Here is a 21077-nt window from a genome sequence, read left to right as displayed (position 1 = left end):
AGAGACACAGCTTCCGTCCTCACACTCGTCAGCATACTAATGATGACTAATGATGAAGTGGTTCTGAACCTGAACAAACAAAAGACTTTTAATGCATCCATGTGCTTTGGGCTGCCTCATCCCTCTCAGTCTTTTTTATTATTCCACTATTTGGCCACAGAAGCTGAAGGTCAGAATAGTTCATGGTTTAAAAAAGGTGAAATCTTTTGACTTCCCAAATTGGACTGGGAAATTACATGTGTGCTGAGGAAGCTGCCAATTTTCAGCAGAACATTAAAGAGAGGTGAAGACAATAACACTGATCATCTCATTACGGTCCAGTGACTTGCTTGGAAGTCTTGGGTTCTGACGTTCATGTAAATGTGAGCTTGATATCTACCATCCATCTAAACATCAATGGAGTCCAAATACACACAATCATTGTCCTGCCGCTTCTAATTGCAACAGCCTCCCCCATGAGGACAAGGGGAAGCCTCAACCAGAGCGGAGTGAGGGACAACACAATGTGACTGACAGTGAAGCACACATTACTCATTATGTTTTTTAAAGGTAGTACATTGCATTAGAAAGTAATTTGTTGCACTGCTTAGTACATTACTGCTGCATTACACCTAACATGTACTGTCCCATAATTACCATTTAACAACATAAAGCTATAATACTACGCACCATGCTGGTCCTAATGAGGACAGAAGCTTTAGTGTTTTAGTTTTGAGCCAAAGCCTGCAGCAAATGTGAAAACGAGCTCAAAGAGCACTTCAACTGCCACGCTGATTGAAAAGTTACAGGTAGAAGCTACAATGCTGTATTAAAGATCAGAGTCTGACTGTTTGCCTGGAGAGAGCACACATTCAGCTTTAACATCACTCTGGGTTTTTCCCTACTTTGCGTTAGCATGCTGTCTTTGCAGATGCACAAAAGTCAGTGTGGTGTTATCAGCAGCTATCACTAGCCTGGGCTTATTTTACCATCACATTCGTCTCCTTCTATCCAATGAATTTACACTTACTGCCAATTTTTCCAGCCCTCTAAAGTGTAGGTCAGCTGACTGTAAGGCAAGTAAAGAAAAAAGGTACTTTGATAATTGTTTTTCCTTATCTGCTGATCTTCAGATATGCACAACCTATGTAGCTCAAGTAGTATCTCTAACTTTATTAAGTGATTAAAAAATGTGTAACATACTCACCCCCATCTCACTGGTTATCTGCAGGAAGGATTTGAGGACTGTAGATGACCTATGGGATCTGCTGTTAGCATCCAGGTTTCAGATACCACTGATGGGTCAGAATTGTTTTGACAGTAAGATGGGGATTCAAGCAACACTGGTCCGATGGTTTTAATGCTTTGGTTTATATGTGTATATAAATTCCTTCATGAGATTAAGTTCTCTTGGGGAGCTAATTGGAAATATGTTAGCATAAACCTCTGGTACGTCTTCATTATTGGAGCTTTCATAATCCAGTCCGTCTGGTACTCACGGAAATGTCATTTGTATATTATTGCAATATTTGTATAATGCCATTTTTTGGATAGTATTTGAATTAAAAAAAATTAAATGACTGACATTCTACTTTCCACCACATGATAAATGCTAATGCAAAAACAAACTTCTTCAACATGCTAACGCCGTTAGTATTCATACTAACAGTGCTGTCATGATATGAAAATGTAAACCAGTCATTTCCAGCTGTTTTCCCTTTCGAGTGTTTGGACTAGGCTCTCACTCGTTATCTCACGTTTTCCCCCTTGAGACAGTAACGCTTAACCCTGACACTCTATTTGGGGGTTTGAGGAGGAATGTCGGTGCCATTTTTCCCAGACTTTTTACATTTGTTCATCAGACAAGGAGAGCGGTATGGAAACGAAGAAAGCTTCTAAAGGGACCTTAAAGGCTTATTCAAACTGGAGATGAGAATAATAAGAGATTATTGCAGCATGAGTGCCTCTTAAATTCATGTATTTGTTGGTTATTTGGAGCTCAGGGTTTCATAGATCTGATTTCAGTTCCGGTAATAAAATTATCTCTCTTCATCACAATGTAGACTCCCGCTATAAGTTTCATAGAGAGAGAGAAAAAAGCTATGTAAATAAAGAGAAAAACAAATGGAGACAGAACAAACTATATGTAACTTCTGGCAGCACGTTTAAACCTTACAACAACAAAACAGCAACAAGTTGACACATAATACATTTACTCCAACCCCAACATCCTGAGGGAATACTTATTTAACCCAAGTGGGAAACTACATTATGAAATTAAGTTTTACCACCCAGCTACATATATAACATATGTACAACTAGGGATGGGTATCGTTTAGGTTTTATCCGATACCGGTGCCAAACCGGTACTTTTGAAACGGTGCCGGTGCTTAAACGGTGCTCGAACCGGTGCTTAAAGAATGGAAAACACAAACTTTGCCCAAAAACCTCTTATGTTTTTATTTTTAGCAGTCCCTTTTTTTCTGCAAAATGATAACCAAGTTAGCCTTTTCTGTTGATACAACATACCTCCTTTGGTTGGAATTGGTGCTTAAACAATGGAAAACACAAACTTTGTCCTAAAACCTCTCATGTTTAGCTGGGTTTTTTTTGTAAAAAGATAACAATGTTAGCCTTTTCTGCAGCTATAGGGCATATATGGTATCACTCTATCAAACTAGAAGACAGCCGCATGTCACTACGATGGTGTTTATTAGTTCACCTTACATGCATTAATGTAATAACGTGGTTAGCCTACTCAATGTAAATTACATGCGAACAACATTAAGCGACTCACCCAGAGAAGAACGGCTGCTGCTGCCATCATCATCCGTCATCATTTCTGCTACACTGGCAGGGCGAGGGGCCAGGACTCTCCTCTTCGGGTTCTTGGGGGATGTTGCTAACTCCGGGTCTGATAACAGGCACCACACCCGCAGTAGATGTGCTCGGTGTGAGCTCTTGCAGCAAGCTATCAAATACGGTGCATTTCTCGGCTTTTAAAAAAATGCTATACGTCGCCAGGTGTTTCATCAGATTTGAGGTGTTACCTCCTTTGCACAGTATCACCTTAAAGCACTTGTTGCAGGCTGCTGAGTTTGCATCTTTTGCTGTGAAGTACAGCCAGACTTTTGACCGCTTCACCTTGGGCATTTTTAATCTGTAGCTCTGCTCTAAAAGGACGTACGTACCTGGGCCTGCCTACTATCCTTGGAAAGGTAAAATGATTGGCTAGAATTCAAAGTGTATGACATTTCAAGAAAATAAAGCACCGAAATGTGCGCTGCTTTTCGGTCTGGTTACTACCGGTAACTACCGGTATCTGGTGCCATTACCCATCCCTACGTACAACTGAAAGCGCTTGGTTCCACAGTTTTCTGTGCACTATTTCTACAGAACATTGCTCTTTATCTGGTTGACTCATTCCTACTGATGTGTACTAGTGACCTCTTTTTCTAGGAGATGACCTCCCAGCCATCCATGAATCCTGACAAACAGCCTGGACTGTTGTCTGATCAACTGGAAGCTGGAACTCCACCCAATATAGAAGGCAAATAGAGAAAATAGGGCAAGTAACTAGTGGTAGAATGAGTGGTGACATTATAGGTGTATATAAACTCAAGAAAATACTCTGACCCATGTGTCCTTTTTCTGGTGGGACTGTTCTCAGTAAATCCAGAAATGCTTGGTTGTACAGAATAGTTCTGTGGTCTGGAATGAGTTGTTCCAGTCTTCTTCTAAAACAGTTTGAACAGTTCTGCTCATCTCTGACCGTAGGTAAAGCTCACGTACAGTATCTTCATAGACAGAGTATTAGATTATTTTGCATTAATTACACGTGTATGCTAAATTTTCATGGGAATGTTTCTAAATGAAATATCAGATGATGTATTTACAAAAAAGTAAAGAATCTCAAACTCATGGGTCAGTAATCTCAGCAAACCACTACAGGAGTTACAAAAACAACCAAAATGTATCCAGAGCTTTATTTTTGATGAAGAAACCTGAAGAAATGTAATCAAAGAAAGCATTAAGACCACAATCAACTGTGAGCACTGCAGTCTGAAACCAAAGTGGTCTGAATAGCATTGATCTTCCCTCCTGATTGCACATGTGCTGTCATGCTCTTTCATTTTCATTCACAGTGACCTTTGACACAATGAAGGTATACTTACAAGTCTTATTTGATCTGTCACTGGAGGCTAGGACTGGCAAACAGTAAAAGGCTACACTTTTAGTGGACCACTGTGATATTGTATGCACTCAGCATTGTGCTATAGTTTGCCATCTCCCATTAAAATGAGAATGTCTGCTGTGAGTGTTATTTTGCTTTATTAGATCAATTTTCGGTTCTAACAAATGAGCTAGCTGTGTGTATTCATGGTGTAATTACTTTCCCTTTCCAATTTGCCAGACAACACAGCTCTGTCCTGGAAATATAATGGGTTACTTTGCATGAAACATAGCTAAAGTAATAACAGAATATTAGCTTACCTCTCCACAGGAGTCCAGTGAGATGGGGGGTCAAATTCAATGCAGGAGACTGGCAGTCTGTTCGTAATCACTGTGTAAAATCTAGCATTGTCTGATCTGTCTATGTGTGTGATTACTGCTCCCTGGAAGTGGATATGATGAAACAGGAGTATGAAATGGCAAATTATTTCAGGTTGCAGTCTCTAATTTCAGTCACACAGATTTTGTTTTTGGCTTCCTGGTTGCATCCTCAGAAAGATGTATTCTGCAGCTCTCTTTACAGCAAAATTGGTTTCATAAGCTTTTTTTTTTTTATCCTTTTTAGACTTTTAAATTAATAATATCCAATTGAAATTAGTGAAATTATTACTTTGCTAGTTGGAAATACTATGCATGTTACTGAATCACTGCCTTTTCTTTCCTTCATGTAGTCCTACTGAAAATAAGGCAGCTAGCTGCTAGGCATGAATGGCTTCTGTCACACACCGTAACAGCTGGCCGGGGCTGCCTGTTAACGGCAGGTGAGAGATGGAATGGAGTCGGAAGAGCTTGTATGTGGAGGGGAGACAATTTTGTTCAGGCTCTCTAGGGTATGTGTGTTGTGGGGAGGGCCATAATTGCAGTTGCCACTTCACCAACCCATCTCCCCGCTACCCTGCCACCTCGCAGCCCCAGTGCAGAATGGGAGAATTGGAAGAGTCATTTCATCTCACAGGAAAGGAATGGATGGGAGCTCTGTGGGGTGGGGAAGCAGAGGAGGCTAAATTACAGAGCAGCACAGTGCGCTAGCCGGCTGTGGGCTCTGACCCTCTGTCCTGACACCACTTGGTGCCTGAGAAAAAGACTATTTTGAACAAGGTGCGCATCTTCTGCAAGAAACTGCAGAGGTCGGGCACAGTAGCATCCTGCATAACTTCATACAATCCTATACTGCAGTCATGTGAAAATTGCATTGTTCAGTATAGAAACATAAATGACTTTTTCACGGTTTATTTGCAAATATATTACTAAATGTATTAATAAAAGAACAGCAACAGTTTAAAGTCATGAACAACACTTGTTACTACAAGCTTTGGCTCTAAAACTGACCACATCACAGTAAGTCCAGTCTTGTCAGGTCAGGTAATGCCATTCATTACTTGCCATTATACCAATAAGCTCTCTCAGCTAAACCACAGGTGGGGGCATAGGAGGTCTCTGCTACACAGCCAATAGAGACAACAAACCAGAAATATAGACACCAGACATCTTTGACAAAGTGAGGAGCAGCGAGCTTGTTTTTGTGTAGGAGAGAGCAACAAAATGAATATCATGATGTGTCAAAGATAAGACATCTTTTAGTAACAATAGGCTGAATTTTATTCCAGACATTTTAGAAAACAAGGAAATATGTTTCCAGTGAGGAAAGTGATGCATCAGAGGCAACATCAATCCTCAAAACACCTCTCCAGTGTTCTCAGGAATCAGTCGCTCAAGAAAAGAAAACCATGGTTTAAACAGCCACGGCTGTTCCAAAACCCAGTGGAAGAGATTAAGTAAAGAGGAGAGTAGAGTGACACCAATGCTGTAATATATTTCAAGGTTTGCTGAAGCTCTTACGGCTTAGTGCCAATACAAACGCATTCAGGATTCCTCCATGTCCTCGTCATCTCACAAATTGAAAGGACAGCCAAGTCATAAAATGCAAAATTGTTGTCCGTCATTCAAAATAACCGCTTTTATTACCCATTTTGGTCCTTCATCATAACCAGTTTCTGCTGTTGGTGACCCATTCAGCTACTGTCTTCAGAGAGACATCCACACAGCTTATAGTACAAGTGCCAAACCTCATCCCCACTCATTACAGAATACAGTCAGTATATGAAACCCACTGGATGGTTAACCCCAGCAGATAAACAAGAGCTTAATGTTTGCTTTGACACCACAATCTGCCCCTCTCATCATAATGTGTGGTGGCAAACAGACGGGACGCCCAGCCCTGTCATATACCCCTATCAGTTCGTATATATGCAGAGAGCGTTGGAGAAAGCAGAAGGTGCGTCTCGCTTCACAGCCCTAAAATTAATGGTTGGGGCGAGGGGTGGGGGGGGGGGGTGGGGGGGTGCTCTCAATATAGAGTGATGGCAAAGAAAGAGGTCTCTGAGAAGAAGTGGAGATAAAGAAATGGATTCTTATAGGAGCAGAGACAGTAGAGAGACAATAGAGCTCTAGTCTAAATGGCAATCCACTGGATCTCTTGCCCATATTTCCTTTTATTCACACTGTGGGACTGAATCCAAGTTGAGAAAAGCCAGCAAGAGAAACAGGAAATTAGTTGCCCACCTAATAGCTGGACTGCTTTACCACCTCCCCCTCGTATTTTTTTCCTCTTTTTTCTTTTCATCCCTGAGGGAAGTTGGATAACAGCCATTCCCATTGAAAGGTGGATCAATAAAGAGATATATTGTCATCTTAGAGCGCCACCCTCCTAATCAATTAATCTATACTAGAATTCGTTCATTGGATCCTCTTGAGGGGGTTGTCCTCTTATTACCCGCTATGAGTTTAAAAAAAGGTGCAGACATATGGGGGTCTCATTACTAGAAATGGAGAAGAAACCTTGAAAAGGTTCAAATGTCTCGTTATAGATGCAGATGATAAGCATTTAATGGCATTTCAAGGTAACAGTGATTTCACCACGAGTGGGTCTGCCTACCGAGATTATAAGCAATAGTCTTAATGACTTATTCTCCCCGCTCTGCTGCATCATCAGATATAGGGGCATATGCATGTGATTCAGAATGTACAGAGTGCCTCGTAGGCAGTGTGCCACTGATTCCATCTTAATAGTCTGTTATTTTCTGCTTCAAGTTTTGGCTATTTCCAACTTAAAAGTGTTCTCTCAAGGTTAGCCTTTCAGGGATTTTAAAGGTACTTTAAAAGATGAACTTGCATTGTTGAAAAAACATTTTTAGCTTTAAATCAGAGCTCAAGTTTGGGGCAGCTAAATAGCAATTATTTTAAGCATTTGCACAATGAATTCACAGAAGGCTAATCTCTGACATCAACAGCTGTGGGCGTATATATCTGAGAGACTTTTACTTTCCCTCTTCCTCAGCTTTATCAGCTCTTGTAATTGTCGGCATGCAAAACTGCTCCTTGAACACTCCCAGCAATATCAGGACTGCCATCACTGTTTTTATACATTAATGGTGATTTATAGCCAGGAAGGAAGTGGTTCTGGTAAAGGATGTTGGCCATTTCTCTGTGGGAAGAACAATACATCAGTTCATATGGTCTTTTAAGCGCGAAAATAAGGAAAATCTTGTTTGCCTTCCAGTAACGAACAGGAGAAAATTATGTTGGCAAATTCGAGAAAAGAAAATACCAAGGTTTGCCATGTGTAGCACTCCATCTTTACATCAAAAGGTCATGAAATTAGATGAGACGACCCAAGACAGAGAGATGGAGGAAGGCTGTGAAATAATGTGACAAAGAACTAAAAGTACACATGCAGCTAATTTAAAAAGCAGGAAGTAAAACTAGGTTAAAAAAAACAAAGCAAAGCAAAACTATCCTTCAAAGTTAAACAATAAAACTGTACAACAAAAACTGTAATTGGCAGCACAACTCAAAATATAATAAGAATGCTCATCTCAAAAACACAACCACACCCTGGGAATATCATATCATGTGGACTATCAGTGTCTCAATGTCTACTGTGTCTTTATTTGTTCAACTCTAAAAGTGGAAAACTGGAACACAATGCATATGATGAATATAATGCATTCTTTAAAAACACAACAATAAATCCACCTATTGTACTTACAATGGTCCTCTACTAGCCATGTACTGGCTCCTTAAAATGACCCCCTATTTTAAAAGACACAAAGAAAGAACAAAATATGTCATTTTCCATTTAATGGACATCTCCAAGGTCACTTATTGTTCTGTCCTCAGAGTCAGTCACGTCTATAGACATCCTTGGACAGGAAGTAATACATTTCTACATGACACTTCATGAATCATCAGGTTTGACCTACAACAATGCTGCTTAAAGAAGAAGGATGAAGCCAAAAGAAATTGTATACTTTTTAAGAATTAATCTGTCTCCACAACTACTCAATGCCATTGGGACAGCTTCATATACTGAAAGCACTCTTTAGAAAACCCTTCATGGTGAGAAGTGCAAGAGATTAATTTTCCTTAAAATGACAAAGCACTGATAGTTTGTTGTTTGCATCACACATGCATGCAAAATGAGCTCTGTCTCATCTTAAATAAACGAATAGACTTTTAAATAACAAGTCTCTTTCCTTTTGATTATTTTGGAGCTTATATGTAAATGATATGTGTGTGGTACGTTGGTCTGAAAGCCTGATTTGGTTTCCATAAATTGATGTTTGGGGGATGCTTGATATTTCTCACTCTTCTGAAAGGCATTTGAAAGCCATTCAGAGTGGAACAGTTAAACAGCCTGCAGAAACAGTGCAGCCTCGGCCAAAAGAGGGGAAAAAAAGATCCTTCATACATCATAGGCTCCTTTCACTTAAAGTCATTAGTTTATTTATAAATGTAGGCTCAGCTGCCCAGTGCATTACTTAATATGACGATACGTTTGTCTTGAAGCGTGCTTGCCATGTGCTGAATTCAACTCTTTCAGTGGATCTGTTCTAAACAACTGTGGAAACACTCTTTTTTATTTGGATTGACATTTATTGTTTGTAGATTCCAGAGACTCTGTTCAAACACTGGCTGGTCTAGAGGTAGGGCAATGAAAAGTCTCCTGCCAACCAAACCATCAATTAGCCTCTATATATTATAGAGGCCGTCTTTTCCTATGCTGCCAGGAATTCCAGGAAATGTTTTAATGCTGGCATTTCACAAAAGTTGACTCTACGTGGCCTTTACAATGCTTTCAAATGAATAGCAAAAATTATGCCCTTTCCACACGCAAATCTTTGTGCGTGGAAAGGGCAAAACTCTGTGGTCTATGGCTCAGCTGCAAATGTGTTGCACAGCACCAATCCACACTGATGGGCTGTCATTGTAATTCAGTTCCTAATGTGGATAATTAGTCTGAATTCATGGAGTGCTTGATTCCACTGACAGCTATGCCAAATGTTTGATGAAAGCACCAAAGTAGCGGCATCAGTCACAGACAAACGGAAATGCGTTTAAGTGGAGGGCCTCATCATGTTTTATTCAATCACAGAGCAATGCTCAATTAATCAGTTTCTGCAATTAAATTAAACATGTACATGCATAAAACATGAAAGAAATATCAGGGGTGTTTAAGTGGCGCTTGCTTCTCATTTTTCCTGTTAACCCAAAAAGAGAGAATTTATTTTCAGCTCTCTGCAGCAGACACTGTGACCTTACTGATGTGGAATTATTTCTGTTTCATGCAATGCTGAGAACACAGCGAGACAGAATGTGTTAAAGCTCAACTTAGTATGCGCAGCTTGATGCAAACCACCATTCAATGCATTTCTATAAATGTCAAGAGCTGTGTGTTTACCAGGTCTTTCTGACCCCTAATATTTATTCAGCTCAACAGCACTCTAGCCAATCATTCCTTATTGCAGAATTGTGGCTCTTAAGTCAAGTTTCATTGGCTGCAGTTTGCCGTATCTCCTGGCACATGTAATATTGCTTTTCGCTTTCCATCAGTTGCAGGCAGAGCCTGTGCTCAGATAAATAGTGACATTTTGCAGCAGTGTGGGGGGCTTGTTTGCATCTTTTAGTGCCTGAGTCATTTCTATCGCCTTATTTGTATACATAGCATCACAGTCGGCACAATCAAAGGTCGTACACATGTAAGAGAAATTTGCATTTGGATTCAAACTATTGCCAAAATTATTTATGCCTGTGTGTTTAGATAACAGCCATGAGATAAAAGCTGACATTTGCGCCTCATTGAGTATTATGAGTTCAGTTTAAGAAAAAAAAAGGTGGTTTCTGAATGAATGCAAAGATCATGAATCTTTGCAGCACTACATTAGCATTCATGCTCTTCATAGCGTGTTCAAGGATGCAAAATATTCATATATATAACTATATAGATGTAAGATAAAGTGTCCAAGCTGTCTTTGATTGCATATTATACATCTGGACTTTTTTGAACAGCATGGTGACTTCTTCTCAATGCTGAGGAAAATTCACAGCTTAAGTGGGAAACATCTTACCAGCGCATGGAGGACACAGAAACGGAGTAACAGAGACAAAGTACAAAACTGTTTGGATTACTTGTGGGATTCTGTATTGGTTACTCGTCTCTAATCTTCATCTAAGTTACAATTATAGCCAAAATACAATCTGACGAAACACTAACCGTATCTACTTTTCATGTCCAGATCAAGCACACTGAGTAATCACCCACAGTAATGGCTGAAAAAAAAAAAAACAAGTAAATATTTCCATTAGTAACTTTTGCCATTTTATTATTAATCCAGGCAGATGTTATGGGAGTTACGAGAAGGTTCACAAACGTTTTGCTTCAACTGTAGTTGCCTCTGTTGTGTCTCTAAGAACCTGAAGTTTATTTAAATCTGAATTTAACAGAAATGACTAACTGGTCATGGTCCTATCGTGTTTTGTTGGTTAGAAGGTATACGAACATTACATACATAGCCTGACAAGGTTTCACTGTAATGGTCCCTCGGAGGCTCCCGCAACATACGCATTGAAATTGAGCGCACTGGCCCTTTAAGAGAATGGTACTGGAGTGGTAAAGTTAGTCGGAATTAAACAAGGATGAACCGGAGGCATGCTGAGTCTGCCTTCAGCATACTGTTACAGCAGGCTGGTTTTGTCACAGCTTAACTGAGATGTGCTTTTGTTAATAGTGTAGATTCTCCCTCTCTCTCTGTGTAGATAGATAGATAGATAGATAGATAGATAGATAGATAGATAGATAGATAGATAGATATTCCGGAGTCGAAACTATTAGATGAGGTGCATAGAAACCCTGACAGGTTGAATGATTTCTGTAACCAATCATTCACATTTTGTTAGGTCAGTCAGGACCTGCCGGCTCCACTGGCATTAACACAGCTGTTTTTTAATATTCATTTTCCAGTGATTACCCTCTTAAAGATATGCTTCTCTAACTTATCAATTTATAATATAGCCGTAGGCATTGCATCAGGTTGCTTCATTAGAATTTTATTTTGAAAGCACAAGCGGAAGCCGGTAATGCCATTGTGGCCACTGTTACCGTGGTGCGCTTTGGCTCCGGGAGCGCACTGTTTGCTGCTGAGGCTCAGTGCTGGTGGCGGAGCGACAGAGAGGGACGGAGCAGTGACACACATGGAGCTGAGCTTTTAACAAAGTGGACGTTTCGTCCTGGTACGATGACTCCGGCTACTTTGGGGCTGTTTTTCTACAGGACTAAGCCCTGATGAATGTTTCTCCTCTGTTAAAAACAAACAAAAAGAGGAAAAAACGGGACTCATTGACCGGGCGCCGCCTTCACCTTACTCTCAGCCGCCCCTCCGATCATCACCTGCAGCTTGCTTTGTACGACACTAAACGCAGATTTTGCAGAAGCGTTGAGGGATTAAAGTTTGAACTTGTGGTTTATTTGTAGAGCGGCTGAGATGCTGCCTGCGGAGTCCGCTGCTAGTTGCTGACATTTCATACCATAGGCTGGCGCTCATTTGTGGGTCTGTGTGGAAATTATAAGTGGTGCTGCTGCTGTTTGACAGCCTAAAGACTGCCACCAACCTTATCTACCTATGTGCACATTTGTATAATGGAGTACAGTCCGGCTCTGGTTCCCTTACTGGTTGTATTTGCACTCGGAAGTTTGGCATATGGTAAGTTTTAAATTGCTTATTTTGTGGTTATGGTTATCAAACAAACAAAACACTTGTACAATGTCCGTTATAAAGTTTACAAAGTTACTATTTCACATCAGTCAGCTGATCTTGTAGGAAGCCCCCTTTATGTCAGCATTTGTGCATAAGTGAGTAATCCTCCTAGATGATGTCACTTAAAAGGCCACTTAGGAACAACAGACAGCAGAGTAGCCCATATGCAGCTTTACTGTGTGACCTGCCCAGGGGATACTGGATTATCACCAGCATCTGCTCCCCACAGAAATCTGACTTTGCTGGCTCATTTATCTCTAGCATTGGGCCCATTAGATGAATTATGGACACAATGCAATTGTGAAACAAAAACCCTTCAGTTTCTTCTCCACTACTGTAAGTGAGTGTGGCAGGGTTGAAAGTTTGAATCCCTCTGTGGACAGCATTGCTAAAAAATGCATGCTTTCTTGCTACTGTACAAGGTTTGGTGGAAAAAGCCTTTACCAGCTGCTGCTGCGTGTAAAATGTTAAGCAGCTCCTCTATGTCCCAGTCTGTGTGGTGGAGAGTACCAAACAGTGTAGGTTTAAGTGTCACCGAATCCCTGGATATAAATGTATGATGCACAATATTGGCTTTTGTTGTTTCATGACTCTGCCTTCAGACGTATGCATATGGTGCTTTTGATTTCAGCTTTCAGAAGCGAAATCTGCCACATACGCACACTACGAGTCATAGTATGGCTCTTTCTTGTAGACATCAGACACCTCTGGGATGACAGAGATATGTTTAAATGAGACTGCTGGATCCTCAGATCCTCCATCAATCACACGTGTATAACTGAAATTGCTGCCAGTTGGCTACAGGCTCTTTGTCAACATGCATTCATGTCTGTGTTCAGCACAGATGAACCTCCATGTGCGACGTACTAAAGCAATGTTTTTTGACACAAGTGGGATGATATCGTTTGTGTCAGTGTGGTGTCTTTGGGCCCAGCCCCACTGCTGAGGCTCCCTTTTACAAGCCTGTAAACATTGCCTATGAACTCAGCATCTGTGAAAGTGCTCCTTCACTGACTCCAGATGCTCCTCTGGGACTATAAAGGCTGGATTAAAGCTGCTTATTTTCACTTTAGCAAACACATGGTGAGTTAAAAAAAAGAGAGAACTGTACTGTTTTTAGCAGCAGACTCCCCCCCGTCGGTAAATTTACATTTAAATGTGTGTTCTTGTCACACTCTGATACTGTTATACAAAGTGGCATAGATTAAAAGGAAGAAGAAGCTTCAGATCAGTGCCAGCACAGATATATGTGGAGAAGAAGACGCAATGAAGAAGAGTTTAGGAATGATTCTTCATCCCTCGTCTTCGTGTGAAGGGGCCGTTCATGCGGAGCCAGAGTCACAGAGTCTGGTCTCAGACTGTTTTTCCAGTAATATGACACTGGAATCTGCCAATCACCGCTGTCACTATCAGTCACCTCGATGACCTCAGGAAACTCTTCTCCAATGACTGTCAGTGACTCATGTGTTTACAATGTACTTTATTGATGTGACTTCAAGGCAGGAGCTGAAAACAGCTGCTTTGTTGCAATGTGGATGTCCTCACCAGACTAGTTGCCAGATGAAATAGCCGACACCAAACCTAGATAACCACTCTGTAATTACAGTCTGAGCACACAGCTCAATTTCCTTTAGGGAGGGAAGTACCGTGGGGTGTAATGTGGCTGAAATAGCACAATTACCGAGATGGCCATTGTTTAAAACCCTTTCTTCTGTTTCTGGCAGTTGTGCATTTTGCGCACAAGGTTTTTCAGACATGCTGTCAGCCTCAGTGAGTTACAGTGGAGGAGGTTTGGAGGGGTTTAATGGATTGATCAAGGACAGTTTGACAGGAGTTATAACTGCTGCCGAGATTGTATTGAGATGTCTGAGTAGTCCTCTTTAAAGTTGGGGCACAACCACTAGATCCTGGTGGCAAAAAGACCAGTTCACTCTAAAACCAAAACCACGTGAATGACTAAAGTAAAAAGATGTGTATTTTTATTTTTCCGAATTTCTAAGATGTGTCCCACAGAGATGAATGTGCTGTTTGAAAAATGCTTTTTGCACAAACCCATGGACGTACTAATGGACACTGATACAAAACAGTTCTTGTGAATTCTGTTGGCAGTCAGTAACCAGTACAGTGTTTCAAAAATGAGATAGCACCGTTCCATTTAGGTGGCTATTCAGATGGAAGCCCAGCGCGAGACTTTTACCAGCTGCACTCCACATTGTAAACCTAGATTTACTTTGTTATTTTTATGTTACAGTCATCACTGCCGACTGGAATGGCTCCTAACAGCGCTCCAATATGCAGTAGCTCATTTTGTTTTTGCTTTTGGAATATTGACAACATTCCTTTTTCTGCAGAAAGAAAAAAGACACAAAAAGCTTTGTAGTCATTTCCGAGAACAAACATGCACTCGCACAGTGAGCGTACCTTCCTCCTCCCCCCACCTGCCTACCCATCTGTTCTGCACAGATCAATTAGGCTGTCAATACATTCAAGCATGATGCACTGAAATGAGGCACAGTGTAGCATTCAAGCTACAAGAAGATCATAACTTGCGCCGGTTGAAAAATAACACTCGAAATCGGGGCAAGGAACTAAAACTCCTCCTCCTGTTACCTCAGAATCAGCAGCGTTAATCATCCATCCACTTTCTGAATCTTATTTGAGTAGTTTTGCTTTTTTTTCAAGCTGCTGGTCAACCAGTTCTAGAAATGAATAATAAGTAATGCTAAAAAAAACATGAGGTGAATTTGCGTATGCTAGTCGTTGAACAGCCGCTTATTATGCGTACCCATGATAATAGAATTTCACAGTCACAAATATCCATTACACATCAGATTGACTGCACCTCATGATGCATTAATAACAAGTTATTTGTGTACTGGGCTGTAGTAAATAAATAAAAGCACTTTGTAAACATGTCAGTGGGGTGTTTTTGCTCGTTCATCTGCAAACTAAGGCTTGCGCTCCCTCTCTTAATGGCACTGCTTATTATCTATGCTGCATGTTCCTACCACAGCGAGCCAAAATCAACAAACACTGAGCTCCTTCTTCATCAGGCATCAAGGGAAAGGACTTAAACTCATCTCTATTTAGCAGCGGGTGCTGGCAGGCCAAGTTACCGTAGCACTCCCTACTCCTTGAAGGTCTCAAGTGCAACTGCCTTTAGGGCCCAACACAGTATACCTAAGCTTCCAGCCTTAGGCTGCAGACAGATGGATTACCCCTAACATTAGATTTCAGACAAAGATATCTCAAGTACAGTTTTTGAATAATCATTTCACTTAAAAAGGGAAATATGTTATCCAAACCTACCTGCCCTCTGTGAAAAAATAATTCTCCCTTAAATATAATAACTGTTTGTGCGAATTGCATTCAGGCTGGCAGTGAGACACAAATCTGAGCGCACAGCCCATTGCTAGTCAGTGGTGCTGACCTTCAGTTACTTGGATGAGTGACAAAACATTTCTCCCATATGAACACATTCAACTTAATGGGATTTGCTTACCTGGATGATTACCCATATGGAAAAGATATATATAAATCTTATAAAGTTTGTATCTGTCTTGTGTGAAACTTGTATGAAAAGCATACAAGAGTGAAAACAGATATAAGATCCCTAGAAAAATTATATAAATGAAACTTGTATGTTTTGGATACTTACTAAAACAATATATGAAAGTGGCCATTTTCATGAGTAAATCATATAAGCCTTATATGATTCACTATATGAAGTAGGCCACATCTTATGCAAGTCTTTTATAAGTTTTTACTATTTCTTTTCCATATGGGTAAGCAGTGTTTGCATTGTTCTTACAAACACTTACACTCCTCATCCTTTTATCGCTTCAGTGTCTGACTATCTGTCTAATAAAGGGTGAGGTCATCATGAAATCTGACTGGTGAAGCAGCCAGTCAGATTTCATGTTTATCCTGTTTATGTTATCTGCCGATGTTTGAAGCAGTGACATAACTCTGACTGCTGGAGAGTCAAAGAAAAAGCCCGTGGGTACTGCCACAGCTGTCAGAGCAGTAACTCAGTGCTGTGGATATATTTGTGAGTCTGGCACTCAAAAGCTCTGCATGACAAAAAGCCGCCTGATAATGGATTATTTTCTACACGGATGTGTCAAGGTGATGCCGTAGTAGCCAGAAACTGACAGCTACTGTTGATGATTTAATGGCAAGGTAAAAAACTGACAGGGACAACTTTTTTTTCTGACGACGGTGTCGATACACACATCGAGTTGGGGATAGGAGGAATTTGAGTGTCTCTATGGCTGTTTGTTTGCCCTGGTGGGTGATTGATAGCTATGACTAATTGACTGATTTCTTTAATAGGCACCTTACCTTCACCTCAAAAACCTTTTGAATTTGTAGCACTTATAGAAGTGACAGCAGCTGGATGTTAATCCAGCTCTTGCTCTTTACAGCTTTTCACTTCATGACTTAATGATACATCAGGACCAGTGTTACTTGAAATGTCCTCAACAGTATGTCAAGGCTGCATCTTACCACTTAAATAAAGGGTCTTGGAAATGTGTATCATATATGATTGAGCTAATTGCTATCATGGTCTCATGAGCTGTTTTTTAATAATACAGGCACTCTCCATGTAGATTATTTCATGTTTGACTAGCAAGCTAAGAGTCAGTAAAACAAAATAAAACCACGCACCGTAGTTTATTTTTGTCATGTTAGTGATGTCGTGGATCCTCTTCAGGAAGTCGTTGTCTCGACCCTTTCCTCCCTCAAAATACGATGTGGTGTAATGTGTGTTTTCAGAGAGATAGCAGCCAGCCTGCACATTTGTGTCTGTTTGTATAAGGGGACACACATCCAATAGGGGCTAATCTTGAAATATACTGTTGTGGGACAGGAAACCAGTGGCATTTCCTCACTGATGTGTTTGGCCACCCACAACCAGCCTTGTTCCTGTCTTGGAGTCCCCTCGAGGATTTCCTCTTTGACACGACTGAGAGACTGCACCTTCGTCAGCGATCACTAATGGACAGATAATTAGAGATAATGAACAATCGTGCCATCATCATACAGCCTTTCTGGAGCCAAACCATCCACTAACTATCTCCATGCTTATATTTCCCACCCACCTACCCCCGCTCTGCGCTCATCACAAAGAGCACTTACAGTGAAATGGGATGAAGTGTGGGAGTTCAGTCACCAAATACAGTTGCTGTTCTCTTCTTCTTTCAAAGCTTGAAACCGCTTTGGTGGAGTGAGCAGAAAACAAAATCGATGCTTGTTACCATCGGGCTGCTGGAGCTCCAACTGACAAGGTCTGTGATAACTTGAAGGATGCTGGGCTGGAAAGAATAGTTTAGCTGAAACATCCCCCACATTATTATGATCATTCATACCAAAATGTCAGGTGGGGTCTTGTTGAAGTATGTTTCAAAGTAAACAGTAGAAATGTCAATTTTTAAGACATTTCACAGCCCTTCAGTCTTGTTTCTGTAGGTGGAAGTAAATCAAAGCTTAATCAACTTTCTAGTCTCTCAGGCATCTTGTACCACCAGGAACATTTTTAGTGGGAAAATGCTTTCTTCCTGTTGGAGCAGAAAATGCACTTTGCTCTCAAGCTTCTGCCTGGTCAGCGTGCACGAACATCCAGCTCATACAGGTTCTTCACCAGAGGAAGAGGCTATACTCACAGGGCCATTCTCACTCACATTTCCATGATCCCTGCTTTTCAAAGAAAGGAGCAGGACGAAGCAGCTTCGGCCCCTTTCCCACCAAAGTGTTCACGACCTCAGCAGAGACAGTATAAAAAACACAGAAGTTCCTTTTCCAAAGTTGACCCCACTCATTTAGATGCTTAGCATCAACACGGGCTCAGTTAAAGCCACTTTGTATTGTCATGCAAGTACTTCATTTTATGTTCCCCAGAGGGTTAAAGAGTACAAAGCTGGAGGAAAAAACTGCAGCTTGCCTCGTTCGCTGCTGCCAGTTTAACTTTGAATACACATTTCCAAATCACTTCCTGCAGCTTCAGTAAATAGAAGGTGGAGGAACTGTAAAACAAGAAATCTTTACAAAGAAAAATAGGAGAGGAAAAGGAATTACAGCATCTTCTTCACTCCACTGTTCCCTCTTTAAAGATTATTACGCTCCCCCTGTTAGCCAGTCAGAGGTACTTTTATTTCAACAGAAAGAGACTTTTTCTAACCAGAAGGAGCAGACTCTGGAGGGAAGGTCGGTTATCTTGAGCGCAGTGTGAGGGTTAGCTCATCTTAGGCTTAATTTGACTTGCTAAGGCAGAGCCTGGGTTAATCTGTCTTCTTTACCACAAATCACCACAGAGCGATAAGGAATGCAGTGTTTGATGTATTGCAGTATTCTGATTTATTTTCAAGTCCTTCACATTGAAATGAAAGGCATTTCTCAGCCTGTCTGGTTTGGAAGACTCGCTGGGCTGGAGTGCCGTCCACGTTTTATGTCCTTTTCCCTCCAAGGCCATCGTCAACCAAACGTTTCTGATACATACACAGTGTTGTTATGTATTTCAATAGAACTTTTATACCTAACTTCCTTGCTGCATTTTCACAGCACTTTATAATATGAAATTTACAGATACAAGTGAGGTGATCGGGCCATTGGTAGAAGTTCAGTTATCACATATTTTGATCCTTTTTTAATTTATTTATTGTGTTATTTATTATACTTTTGCACATAGAAATGTTCTAAATTTCATGATTTCAGCTTGTTGCTCTAGTTTTTATTCATAGTTTAGATTCTTTTAACTTGCAAACCAGAAATAAATCAATTATTAATTGCGAAGATTCTTCTTAGTGAGAATTTTCTTTGACAAACTAAGTAAAGAGCGTTTCAGAGCTCCTTACATGGTTTTCCATAATATAATATTTGTTTTCTGTGTGTCCTATAATTTGACTAGTGGACTGGATTCACGCTCCACTAATGCGCTGAAACCTTCTGTGAGTCGCTGTGGTTTGCTCAGGGGTGGGCTGCATGCTGGAGACAGCTTGTACTTATGGCTGCAGCGCAAGATTTGTGTTGACCTCAAGATTGAGCCTTGTACAAATATCAGACAAAATGAGGACCCTTCTTGGATTTGCTGCATGAGTCTGACCATCACTGTGCCATCTGTGTTTGGAAAATGCTGTCAGCAATGGGTGATGTGCCTTCAAATCAAAATCACTTTAGAGCACAATTAGAGGTTCTGAATTAGCTTTGATTCATTTTCAATTAATTGTCCAGGTGTTCTTGAAAGATACAGAATAGATATCTTTCTACTTTATGTCTTGGAAGACGCCAGTGGTGCGGTGATCAAATGCAGATCAATCATCAGCCCCAGTCTTGTACCATTTGGACAGATCCCGGGTTACTGGGTGTTCTGATTTTTTTTATCATTTAAGAAGAAGTAAATGATGAAAGGTCTCTTGTGTTTGTTGTGCAATAAGGCAGGACTGGGGCTCGGAATCAACTGTAGATATCTGTGATTTTTCTTTTGTACTCCTTTTAAAAGCACAGGACACACCAAGACATTTATTCTTGTACTAGATGAGACAAAGTTCTAGCTCGATACTTTTTCTGGCTCCATTACAGAAAGGACATTGCAGTGGTGGTTGGTGCTCCCCTCGGCTGTTTTCTTCCCAGTTTTTCATTTGTTTTGTGAACTCACTGTCCTCGCTATTTCTCCGTCACCCTCACGGGTTTAATTAACTCCCCCTGTTTGTGAAAATCATTGAAGATGTTTGAAAGTTTCTGCATTTCTACTGATGTTTCAGGATATATATATTTAAATATATATGTATATATATATAAACCCGTTGCCTACTGGTGGTAGTCAGAGGGCCCGGTGGCGCCAGTGTCCGGCAGCCTCGCCTCTGTCAGTGCGCCCCAGGGTGGCTGTGGCTACAATGTAGCTGCCATCACCAGTGTGTGAATGTGTGCGTGAATGGGTGGATGACTGGATGTGTAAAGCGCTTTGGGGTCCTTAGGGACTAGTAAAGCGCTATACAAATACAGGCCATTTACCATTTACCAAATATTCTAAATACAGAGTGCTTTCTGGGCTGAGCTCTTGGATTTTGAGTCTGGTGCTTCAGATTCATCAGGTAAGAAGTGAAATTTCATGCTGAATAGGACGAATTATTTCCTGGAATAAGCACCTTTGTAGTTACACCAAGTAAGAATCAAGTTACTGTATCATCCCACTTTACAGCTGAAGAAAGGCTGTTATGGAAGGACATAAATACTTACAGACTTAACTGTCTGTAAGTATATAAGCAGGGGTGGGAATTAGTGAAGTACAAATACTGCACTTAAGTGTTTTATTTTTTGGTACCTGCACTTGAGGATTTATTTAAGCGCCTCGAGGCGACTGAATTCATTTGATTTTTACTTACTACACTTTGAGAAAGTTATCCTTATTTTCTGCTCACATTTTCAAAACAGACTTGCTACTTTGTGTTTAGCACATTTGAGGAGAGTTAATATTCTACATCATTGTCCACCTTCCAGTCCAATTCAAATCCAATTTTTAAGGAACAATAACACATAAAAGAGAATCCTATAGACGTAGGAGGTTTAAGAAATCATTTACTGTACATTTACTTGCATATCATTTACTGTACCCACTCATCAACAATCCAGAGATGTTCTGGTTGTGGTGCTTCAGTATAGCTAGTGCTACAGAAGAGAAGCGAACGTAAAGGGAGTAACATTTTTAAGTGGCAGGCAAATTCAAATGCAACAGGTTTCCTAAAATTTCAAAATACATAATCGCATATAATCGCA

General features: G+C 40.6%; 1 protein-coding gene across 5 annotated transcripts in view; it reads left to right on the top strand.

Moving 5' to 3' along the window:
- The window catches only part of robo3 (roundabout, axon guidance receptor, homolog 3), a 159034-nt gene that overhangs the window by 49502 nt on the left and 88455 nt on the right, over positions 1 to 21077 (top strand). For 4 of the 5 annotated variants that reach the window (XM_082549190.1, XM_082549191.1, XM_082549189.1 and 1 more), the window contains exon 1: positions 11690 to 12251. The exons of the other annotated variant lie outside the window; for it this stretch is intronic. In XM_082549190.1, coding sequence (XP_082405316.1) covers positions 12188 to 12251 — 64 coding nt within the window. In that variant the 5' untranslated portion in view covers positions 11690 to 12187. Of the gene's footprint in view, positions 1 to 11689; positions 12252 to 21077 lie in introns of those variants that run through there. 5 annotated transcript variants of the gene reach the window in all.

The sequence above is a fragment of the Aulonocara stuartgranti genome (genome assembly GCF_965226115.1).
Source record: "Aulonocara stuartgranti genome assembly, chromosome: 10".
Taxonomy (NCBI): domain Eukaryota; kingdom Metazoa; phylum Chordata; class Actinopteri; order Cichliformes; family Cichlidae; genus Aulonocara; species Aulonocara stuartgranti.
Note: the sequence above shows the minus strand (reverse complement) of the source record. Positions and strands in the feature narration are given on the sequence as shown.